General features: G+C 35.4%; 1 protein-coding gene across 1 annotated transcript; it reads right to left on the bottom strand.

Moving 5' to 3' along the window:
• Positions 1 to 169: 169 nt before the first annotated feature.
• LOC109064663 (nuclear receptor subfamily 1 group D member 2-like) lies at positions 170 to 8,615 on the bottom strand. Its single transcript, XM_042773227.1, has 8 exons — positions 8,373 to 8,615; positions 5,721 to 5,939; positions 5,536 to 5,624; positions 4,331 to 4,475; positions 3,607 to 4,190; positions 2,353 to 2,538; positions 2,054 to 2,264; positions 170 to 1,267 (listed from the first exon to the last, which is right to left on the bottom strand). The coding sequence occupies exons 1-8, from the start codon at positions 8,389 to 8,391 to the stop codon at positions 1,071 to 1,073; spliced, it is 1,650 nt and encodes a 549-aa protein (XP_042629161.1). The 5' UTR covers positions 8,392 to 8,615; the 3' UTR covers positions 170 to 1,070.
• Between the last annotated feature and the right edge of the window lie 3,434 nt (positions 8,616 to 12,049).

Here is a 12,049-nt window from a genome sequence, read left to right as displayed (position 1 = left end):
TGCTGAATGAAACGTAACCAGGTCATGTTACAATTATGTCACTGTTTATAATTGAGACATTTATCATTGCATCATTTTTTATAGGCCTGTATTGTCAATCCATACACCGCTTATCAGCGTCCTCTAGTGCATAAAGACATGAAGTGCAATAAAGAGGCACGACGGTAAATGACAAGTAAATATTTATTGAATTTTCTTTATAATGGTATATACACAACTATACATACTGCACTGTTTTTTTATATATATATAAAGAAACAAATAACATGGACACACCAGAGCTGATCAAAAGATTCGTACGTCTTTTCCTGTCATTTACAGGCTGAGAAATGTCCATATTATCAAGCTGTTTCCAAATGCATAGATACACCGCGGATAACTGGGATTGTAACATTGTTTCCCCGCTCCGCGATTCTTACACAGAAGAATAACAAAATGATCCCCGTGTCTAGAATTGTGGCGAAAAAGTGTCATCTGTAAGGCAATCTGTACAAATGTCCATAAATAAAACTCCATCTCTTTCATAGTTTTGTTCAGTATACACATTTCCCGCCGCGTAATGGAAGACTTCTAACACCTCTCTGTACGTGGTCTGTAGAAAAACACCTTTTAAAGTGACTCCTCTCATAAATGACAGCTCGACAGGCGGATATTATCCATCTGTGCACTGTTATTATGGTGTCGGGGACACCTCGTGCAAAAGCATCGCTCCTGTTATACAGGTTACAATGATGCCAACATGCTGCTAGCGACATACATACATACATACATTCAGGAAAAAAATTACATCATATATATATAAATTTATATATACAACACATAATCGTTTGGACAAGATATGACATAAAGCTGCTCTTATACGAATAGCCATGCGTTAGCAGCTATTGCACATAATGGATGAGGAAGTGTTTTACAAACACAACCTTTGCTTGTGCGTAATGAGCAAATCACAATGATATCTAACATAGCTTTAAAACCTGAATGATTCCGAATGTGTCTTTGCTCAAAAAAACAGTTAAAAAAAAGCCTGTTAGATACATTCAAGAGTGAAATGAACAGCCCGGGTTGGTTTAAGGCTGGATTTTGAAGGCGAGTAGCTCCTCGGAGTGCATGTTATTGAGCGAGCGCAGCTCAGGCAGCTTCAGGAGCAGCTTGGTGAAGACGGCGGCTTCGTTCGAGTGGTTTTTCATGATCAGGTTCCTCAGAGCTCTGATCAGGCTCTCCTGCAGGGCCTCTACACCATTTACATCCTCGATGGCTGATCGGTCTGTGAAAACATGCAAAAAATCAGACACTGGCACCAGTAAATATATGTAATAAAATCAGTTTATTAGAATTGCTGAAATTATAATTATTAAGAGCAAAACCAATATGTATAAAATACGTTCATAAATAATAAATATGAATAGATTAATAATACAAATTATTAAAGATAAATATATTACATTAATATAAACGATTAAAAATTGCTAAAAGCAAAACCAGTAGTATCACTAAATTCACCCAAGATGGTGAATGCAGCCAGAGAAATTGTTAACTATATATTAAAAAAATATATTCTAAATATATAGAAATAAATACATTCTAAATAACCAGTGATTAATATTACTAAAAATGGGTAATTAGTAATAATTAGTGCTGTCAAACGATTGATCGCATCCAAAATAAAAGTTTTTGTTTACATAATATTTGTGCTGTGTATATTTATTAGATATTTATAAATACAAACACATGCATGTATATATTTAAAAAAAAAAAAGTTATGGTTATATATTAAATCTATTTATGTATAATATAAAATATAAGAATATAAATATAGAAATTCATATGCATGTAAATATTTCCAAAATATATGAGTGTATCTATATATACATAATAAATATACATAGTACACATGCATATATTATGCAATGCATATATTATGCATATATTATGTTTAAGTTTTTATTAATATTTTGAATTTTAGCTTTTCCATTTCTATTTTATTTTAAGTTTGTGCTTTTGCATTTTTATTGCATGAAAAGATGCTTTTCTATGTTTTTGAAGGGCGTACCTGCAGACACCAGCACCACGGCGGAGAAGAGACTCATCTCTTCCTCGTTGAGCTGCAGGGCGCTGAGCTTCTCACTGAACTCAAACATGCAGTTAAGCAGCTCTCCGGCACCCATGGAGTGCAGCAGGTCCATGCTGAACTTCCTCCCACTCAGGAAGGTCACCGTCCGCTCTTTCACATCGAACAACGACACGAAGCGCACCATCAGCACCTGTGTGCAGGGAAACAGAGGAGAGCGTTAGGGGTCTGACGGACACTTCCGCTGTCTGAAACGCGTCGGGACTCGAGTTTTGCTTTACCTCGAAGGTTCCTGCCTTGAGGAGGTTGACCTGGTCATGTTGGGAGAGGTCCTGGAAGCCCGGGATCCGCTTGGCAAATTCCACCACTTCTCGTACAGCAGGGATGAAGCTCTTGGAAAACTCCTCCCAGATTTCATGACCAGGCTTGCAGGCATCCACGAAGGGGGAAACACTCATGGGACACACCTGAGAGAAGACCAACAGAGTCACATTACACCAGATACACTTCAGCGCTAAAATAGCTCTGCTCCATTTTAAGGCATTGTTAGTGCACTCGACACAATGACTGTTGAACAGATGGAACAAAAGGTTTTGGGGCAAATTCAAATTTGAATTCAAATTCTAGGACAGTATGGAATGCACAATGTGTTTAATGCATCCTGTTAAAATGCATTGCTTTGAGCTTTAATAAAATTCACCCCAAGATGGTGGATACAGTCAGAGAAGCTGTCTCTTAATATTTTCATAATTTAAAATAAAAAATGAATCAATTAAAAATTATATAAATTATTAACATTAATTTAGAAAAAAAAAAAGTAAAATAATACAATTATTTTGTAAGATATATTTAAATTATTTTAAATTTATTAAAAGCAAATCCAATATGTATCAAAACATAGTTAAATATATTTATAAATTAACTATTATAGCTATTTTCTTTGTGCCTTGTTAACATTGTTAGCTTAGCAACATGTCAAAATTGACCCAAGATGGTGGATGCAGCCAGAGAAATTATGAATTCATTTATAATTTAGAAAAATAAATAATTAAAAATAATGAATTCTATTTTTTTTAAAGAACTTACAAACAATAATCATATAGACTAAATAATATAAATGCTACATTTATATAATAAATACAATCATTTAAGAATTCTTGAGATTATTTTATAATTTTTAAAATAATTATATTGGTAATTGGTAATATTTGTAATATTTTAACAATATTTTCTCTCAAGGAATTCTTTTCTATTTGTTAACTTTTAATTGTAATTTTATGCACTTGTCATTTTTCTTCTTTAATATTTGCGTTTAGTTTTAAGTTTTAGTTTTAATAATTTTTATACTTAAAGTTACTTCAGTTAGTTGCCAAGACAAAATTTGTAATTGTCATTTAAAAGTTTTTCATCCAATATTTCAGCTTTATTTCAGTAAATATATATATATATTAGATTTAGCTTTAGTTTACAACAACGACACTGATCTTAAGTTGGTATTGCTAATATTGATGTATGAACAGCAGAAGGTCACTAACCAGATGTCCTCTGTTTGCTCCAGTCTGGACTTGATTCATGTTGTTTCTGTGGTAAGGCAGGTTATCTGGGCTTCGACTGCACTGCTGGGTCACGTGATACCCGGTCACATCTTCCCTGTAAGGTCCAGCGGTGGTTTGCAAGGTGCCGCTCTCGTTCCAGCGGTTCCAGCATTCCTGCTGCGGCTCCTCGTCCTCCTTGCTGCTGCTGCTGAGCGTTTCGGAGCTGGCCGGAGATAAGGACCCTCCGTGGGGCGAGCTGTATGAGAACAGGTCCTCATGGGGAGCAGGTCCAGTGCTCGGTATGTCTTCCTCCCCGCAGTCTGATGAACAGGACGACGCCGTGTCCATGGGAACGACTGACTCTGAGTCCCGGGAGAGATCTGAGGAGGAGCGTGGCGAATCTGGTGGCGACGGCAAGGAGGACCTGGAGTCGCTCTGGCTGCTCTCGATGGCACACGGGACGGTCTGTGCACCGTGAAGCATCTGCTGCAGCTGACTGTTGTTCATCATGTTATTCATGGCTGTCTGCATCTCCAAGAGCATCCGCTGCTTCTCCCGCTTCGGGATGCGTCCGAATCGCACAGCTGGAAGAGAGATTGTTTGTTAAGATTCATTGCATTTAGTTCTTCTGCTTTAGACCTTCTGGTTGACTAAAAAAATGCCCTAATGTCAATATCACAAAAGCTTGAGCTCATAAGGAAGACGGATATGGCTTGTAACTCACCGTCTCGGGACATCCCGACAGATAAACACTTCTTGAAGCGGCATTGCTGGCAGCGGTTGCGGTTTATCCGCACAATAGTGCAGCTTTCTGTCTTCAGGCATTTCTTATACTGAATATTCTGCTGGATGCTTCTTCTGAAGAAGCCCTGTAAAAAATAAATAAATAAATAATGCAATCTTCCGCTAACAGTGTTTATATATATATATAATATATATATATATATATATATATATATATATAATATATATATATATAGATATATATATATACACACACACACACACACACACACATATATATATCATATATATATCATAATATTTTGAATTAGCTTTTATTATTTTGTTGTCTTTTTTATATAGCTTTATTTTTAATTAACTTTTATTTTCAATTAATAGTCAATTTATTACTTCAACTTATTTCACTTGCTTCAGCTTAATTTCAAAATAATGTAATTGTTTGTTAGCAGCGTTATTATAGTTTATAGTATACATTTCTGTTACTTGAAATAAAATTAACATTAACGAAATAAAATTAAACAGAAATATAAAATATATTTCAGCTAGTTGTCAAGGCAACATTACTCATTTTAATTTAGTTTAACCTAATGTACTAAAATAACTAAAATGGAATAAAAATTAATAGAAACTATATAGACATTTTTTTTTATCTAAAAATGATGAAACAACAAATTACTAAAACTAAAAATGAAATTAAAACAGAAAGGATAAAAATAAAACCTAATTCAAAATATTAATAAAATCTATAATAGTATTCAAATATTAAGTATCTCAATTATACTAAAATAACACCGACAACAACAACAACACTGTTCCCTTATAATAATATCATATCTGGAAATACAACAGGTCTGTTCCAAATGCTAGTGACTGAAGAGATCGATTTGGAATGCAAACTCAAAATAGCATAAAATGCACATATTGTTAAGTTAAGCACAAATATATATTTATATTTATATATATATATTGCATGCACAAATAAACTTGCAAAATGGTGCATTTTAGGATTGCATTCTCTGCAAAGTAAATAAAGTTTGACTTGACTAAAGTATATACACGCAAAGCTGTAGAATTTGGCTGAAAAGTTGAACAGTGTGAGCGTGCCAATGCTGCCTTACCTGTACAACACTAGGTTTTGGAACAGACCCAGAATGTTAGATGATCCTGAGAGAAGTGTTTCCTTACCTTGCAGCCTTCACAGGCATGAACACCGTAGTGGAAGCCAGAGGCGATGTCTCCACACACTTTACACAGCAGCACCATCCCGTTGAGCTCTGGAAAATCATATAAGAGTTAGTCATGCCCAGTGGACAAATCCTGCCAATTTTACACAACTGAATCACATATAAGCTTATTTAGCGTTCACTCACTAGTGATGCTGCTCTTGGCAGCGAAGGTCTTGTCAGAAGTGTTTCCACGTGGGTGAGTGTGTTTCAACAGCAGTCCAGGGGTGGGCCGGTCTGTCAGACGGCTCGGTTTAGAGGGCAGAGGCGGGGAGGATGATGGGGAGCGGCTGTTAGAGCTGTCACTCATGCAGGACTCAGGGCTGGGGGCGGAGCTTGAGGAGCAGACGTAGGCTATCACGCCTCCTTGGATATGAGAAAAAGAGGGACCGTTTTAAAAATGCACACTTAAAAAAATGAAATTGACAAAAGTATGACCACTTATGCACAGTACTAAACTCGATTTCGAATATGAATTTTTAAGAATGAAATTTTTAGTTAACAATCAAAAGGTGTATAGTTAACTAAAATCATAAACATTTTTGTTACTTGAAATAAATAATCATTTACTGAAAAAAAAAAAAAAAATTAAACTTAAACTTTTTTATTTAAACCTAGTTGCCATAATTTCTCTTTTTACTAATTTGATGCACTAAAAAAGGGAAAGGAGGGAACTTTTATGAAACGCACACTGAAAAAAGATTTACAAGAGTATGACCATTCATGCATAGTACTAAACTTGATTTCAAATATGCACTTTCTAGATTACCAAAAGATATGTCGCATAGTTAACAATAACCAGAATTAATACAGTTACCTACAACCATAAAAAAAAATTACTTGAAATAAAATAATCATTAACTGAATTAAAAAATTAAAAAAAAAAAAAAAAACCCGGAACTTTTTTTTTTTTTTTTTTTGACCTAGTTGCCAACATTTCTCATTTTAGTTTAAGTGGATGAACTAAAATAAATTAAAACAATTTATAATAAAATAAATTAAAACAGTAAAAAGTAAAAAGATTTAAATACCCTGTTTTTTGTTCTTCTGGTTTAAAAATGCATTATATATATATTTTTTTTATTATTATTATATACTTTTTTTTTTGTTTTTATAGTAAAGAATAAAAAAGAATTATAAAGAAGTTGAAGATATGTTTTGATTGTGATTTGATTTTATGTTCTTCATTGCATTTCATTCACATATTGAATAACTGCATTATGTAAACTCATTTCAGTAGGTGACCTGGTCATCTTGGTATGAAGAAGTCACACAAATATGTCTGCATAAAGAGTTATCTTTTGCTGTTGACAACTGTAAAATTATAATCTTCTGCAGTGCACATGTTAGATGAATGAGGACTTCCTCATTTCAAACAGCTCATGACCTATTTTTAGATGAATGAAACTGCACTTGATTATGTTTAATTACACTAACCTAATACAGTAACACTACCATGGCATAAGTATACGATAATCATCATGTAAATCAAAAGTATAATAAAAGAAGTGGTACAAAAACCTATTCCATCACTTTTATTTGTGTGTGTAAACAGTGTAAGTGTAAGCATTCAAAATATGTCCAAGTACGATATATTTAGTAGTTAATTGTTCGAGTACATAAATAAATGGATTTATTTCACACTAACCAAAGTAGATAAAAATGTACTGAATTTCTTTAAATGGGCAAGGGAGGTTACCTAACCACCAACAACCCTTAGTTTCTCAGACCCACCCACACGTGGACCTCTCATGTTTTGTACGGGAAGAATATCTAGGTCACTAGCTGTCTGCTGCCTCCTCACGTGGTACTGCAGAGAGTCTCGCGCCAGCAACTGCCACGCTTCGACCAATTAGAGACTATGCGCCGCGCACGTCACGACCAATCAGCGGCGGAGCCCCGACCTAGTACACACAAGGCACATGGCTAGGCTACGAGAGCCATGTGAGGGCGAGCATTCTAGTACTCGGAGTACAGAGTGCGCGTGACGTAACCCACATCCACAGTTTGACGCGCTCTGCGTCGCAGCAGAGTCATGCAAGCAACGGAAGGCATGTCAAAGGTGTTTTAACCACAAGACGCAAAACTATAACATTTCACTCTGGTAAAGTGCATCAATAATACAATTATGCTATAATAGCCTACATTTATGCATTTAGCCTACAGTAACCTTTTACATTACTTCTGTTTGGTGTCTCGAGTGTGTATGTGTATATACACACTCGAGACACCAAATAGCCAAATTGTGTGTGTGTAGCCTATATATATATATATATATATATATATATATTATATATTATATATATGCTATTTTCAGTGTTTTTCACCATAAACAACCAACACTACATTGGAAAACAGGGAAGGTATTTAATGAAATGTACACATAAATCATTAAATCAGTAGTGTCGGATTTAAATGTGCATTAAAAAACGCGACAATAAATGCAAATAAAGATGGAAAGCAAGATTTTTAATGACTGGTCAAGGGTTTTATGGGGATTTTGCTTAAAATAGCTATTTTTTAGCTGCTAAAATATGTGAGAGTGAGTACAAAAACATCTCTATAACTTGTCTGTGTGTAGAAATCACACGCATATTCCCTAATATTTCCAGGTTTTCTATGACAGTGAAATCCTGTGTGCTGTATGTCAAAATAACGAATCACTGTAGCGCGGTATAGCAAACACTACATTTTCTTCACGTTACAGGAGTAATGTTTCTAACAATGATAAATACATTATGCTTACAATTATGAATAAAAAATACATAATTATAAGCAATAAAATAATAAATGTCTTACCTTGCTTTGTTGATTCCATTTCTTCAGAAACTTGATATATCTTATAATTCAGGTGGACAATAATAATTCCAGCTTTTCGTGTAAGTTGTAAGCGTTCGGATCTTTCAGCGTTCCATAAAGCTCTCGAGCGTCTCACAATGGAATGGAACTCTGAGGATGTGCACGGGCGCTCAGAACGCAGTGTTCTCTAGTTCTCGTTTCCGTCAGTGTCCCCGCCCCTTTGGTGCTCGCCTCACGTTGTTAACCCAGTGACACACTTTCACCCATGTGTCAGTGCTTTAACCCGTCCAGAGGCGGAACACGCGCGCACGAACCCACCGCTGCAACGTGAGGCGCGCTTCTAGGAACATGATGTTTTTCTGGAACGCCACCGCTCCCCGTTCAAAACAACAACAGGGCCTGTGACGACGAGCCACATCAAGCCAAAAAAACATACAAAAAGTTTCCACCTTTAATTGTACTTTGAGTGTTTAAGTGTTTTTCATGCATGTTTTTGAAAGTAAAGTCTCCATAATAAGCTCTTTTTTAGTCATTTTAATATTTATTCATGGATCATCAACTGTGTTCACACTTGAGTCAAGTTTACTCATCTCTCCACAAGGACGAATGACCATATTGTGTCCAGATAGGGTTTATCCAGTTCACTTGGGAGCGTGACTTGATTTATAGGTGCTTGTTCTGGGTGACTGCTAGAAGGGTTGGGCAAAATTCATAGAAAGAAGAGAAGGTTTCAAGTGAACTGACTGGCTCTTTTCTAGCTTGTTTCAAAGCAGCTTTACAGAGATAATAGAAAAGAAAAAGAAAAGAAAAAAATAACCAGTGATTCAGTGATGCAAACAAAATTGAATTCTACTGTAAAGCAGCTCTAAAACAACAAAAGTAAACAGTCATTATTCAGTTGATTGTTAATTCAGTTAACACCACACAAAAATGACATTAAACATTAATATTTATATGCATAAAATGTCATAACTATCTTGTCATCCCTCAGTGTTCCCTCATATTTACTATAATTATTCAACTACTGTTTTCACTGCAGGACAGCAAAGTCTATATAACATATACGACAGGATCATAAATATGGTTATGATACGTATGCAACAGTGGTCATAAATTCAATTGGTGGTTTCCAAGATGATCACCTGATTTAAAGGGGTCATATGATGTTGCTAAAAAGAACATTATTTTGTGTATTTGTTGTAATGCAATGTGTTTGTGCCTTTAAATGTTTAAAAAACACATTATTTTCCATATAATGTACATTATTGTTTCTCCTCTATGCCCCGCCTTCTGAAACTCTTGATTTTCACAAAACTCATCTCTCTGAAAAGCGAGGTGTGCTGTGATTGGCCAGCTATCCAGTGCATTGTGATTGGCCGAATACCTCAAGCGTGTGATGGAAATGTTTACATACTGTGATGGCGTGTGTTCCGGCGCGACAAGACAAAAACAATAAAATCCATTATAAACAAGGCATTTGTTGCATCCAGTGGGGACATAATTATTGATTATAATAACTTACACTGTGTTTTCACGCGTCGAGTTGCATATTGTGGCACATAAACAAAACCATGTCTGCATTTGTGATCGTTTGAATCACCAGTGGCAAATCCTTTACATAGGAAAACATACAGACTGTGTGGGCTACTCTTACATGAAACCTTACATGACCTCGTCCTCCACAAAATGCGCTGCACACATCTGAACATTTGGGCTGAACTGTTCCGGAACAGTGTTTAACCACTGATTTCTAGTTGTGTCCTCTTTTGGAAGAACAAACAAAGTAGTTTCGCTTTCATAACGTAACACACAGCGTCTCCACAACATTGCACTGACAGCAACAGCAAGAATAAAAGTTACGCCTTCTTTCTTTGCGTGAACGTCTGGGTGGCATTATGCAAATCTTCCCACATTGTGACGTAGAGATGTGGAGGCGTGTTTAAACGAGGCGTTTCAGGGGGGCATGGACGAGTCTTAACTTCTATAAAGAATATCTCTTTGGATTTGAGACTTTAGTCTTTGCAACTTTACAGATCTTCTTTATTCACCAAGAGCTTGTAACACTCCAAAGAGAAAGGAAAAATTGAAATCGCATCATATGACCCCTTTAACAAGTGAAGTGTCTCTTCTAGAAAAGCACACAATGTATGTACACCTTGTCTGAACATTTTTCTCTTGTCAGATCATGGCTCAAAAGAACACTGGGACACAACGTACTGTGCTGTAGACCACAGAAAAGGTGTGGTTAAATGCACCATGAGCTGCTAAATATAGCCATTTGGCACAGTAGGTCTATTGCATGTCATTTAACCATAATCTACAAATAATTAACCAGATCTCAGAAAAATGACTGCATAATCCACATATCTCAAACAACAGTCGACCCTTACAGATCGAGGATGGGTTATACATTTACAGAGATTTTTAAATGTACTTCTCATTTTGCTTCTTTTATTACAGTCTGTATTCTGTATTCAGGGTCTGATTTAATCAGGATGTCCACACAGCTCATTGCCTTGCTGTGGAAAGATGCGTCACAGTAAACAGAATGTCATCTGCTGACATCTAGTGGACAAACTAGATCTCTACAGTCAGCCTCACATGAGTGACCACATGGAAAACAGGTGATTTGTTCTCAAAAGCTGCTGTTAGGAGGACTCTGGGTTGTTTAAATTGGGCATCTGGTGTAAATGTGATGACAAGGAAAAAACTGCAGGGTGTCCTGAAAATATAGATGTCTTATTGGGCCCACAAATATAACCGTTGTTTGTTCTTCTTAACGTTTAATAATGAGAAAATGACACATTGTTGGAATATTAAATATGCCTATTATTAATAATACAATATGAATTTGAGTCTTAAAGTCTGAGGCTAAACCACACAGTCCTAATAATTTAACTTCAATAAAAAGCTGGGATTTTCTCCACTTTAAACCAAAAAATTGTAGAATCTGCAAGTAAATTTAATGCAAGTAAATTAGTTAACAATGATTGTGTAACCTTGCTTGGTTCTTCAATTCTTTTTTTAACTTTTTTTTTTTTTTACACCCAAGTATGGTGACTATACTCAGAATTCGTGCTCTGCATTTAACCCATCCAAAGTGCACACACACAGCAGTGAACGAACACACACACACACACACCCGGAGCAGTGGGCAGCCATTTATGCTGCGGCGCCCGAGACTCTAACCCACAACCTTAGGGTTAGGAGTCAAACTCTCTAACCACTATTTACTAATATTTTTGTATTAGATTTTATTTTAATAGTAGTTTGTTTTTGTAATTTTGTAATTTTTATAACTTTTAAATATTTCTATATAGCTTTATGTAATTTTTATCTTAGTTTTATTAAATTGTAGTACTTTTTTTTTTTTTTTGGAGCTGGACAAAATAATGTCATGAGAGAAAGATTTGGAAATATATATATATATATATATATATATATATATATATATATATATATTTTTTTTTTTTTTTTTTTTAAGGTGAACTATTCCTTTAAGACAGCTGACTGCAATAGTGAACACACGAGCTCATTTATGGAAACAGTCATATGGCCTAACTTTTGACATTTTATGATTCTGGGGTGTGAAATTCGCAATGATTAGCCAACCTTTTGACATTTGTGGTGAGTACGGCTTGCTCATTAAATTCCACAACACCTGATAGATGTGTGTA

This window comes from Cyprinus carpio, chromosome A16 (genome assembly GCF_018340385.1).
Source record: "Cyprinus carpio isolate SPL01 chromosome A16, ASM1834038v1, whole genome shotgun sequence".
Classification (NCBI taxonomy): domain Eukaryota; kingdom Metazoa; phylum Chordata; class Actinopteri; order Cypriniformes; family Cyprinidae; genus Cyprinus; species Cyprinus carpio.
Note: the sequence above shows the minus strand (reverse complement) of the source record. Positions and strands in the feature narration are given on the sequence as shown.

Coding starts and splice junctions, on each gene's coding strand:
- LOC109064663 (XM_042773227.1), bottom strand. Junction 4,191..4,330: donor TGTCGGGATGTCCCGAGACG/GTGAGTTACAAG, acceptor TCTCTCTTCCAG/CTGTGCGATTCGGACGCATC. Junction 1,268..2,053: donor CGTGGTGCTGGTGTCTGCAG/GTACGCCCTTCA, acceptor ATGTTTTCACAG/ACCGATCAGCCATCGAGGAT.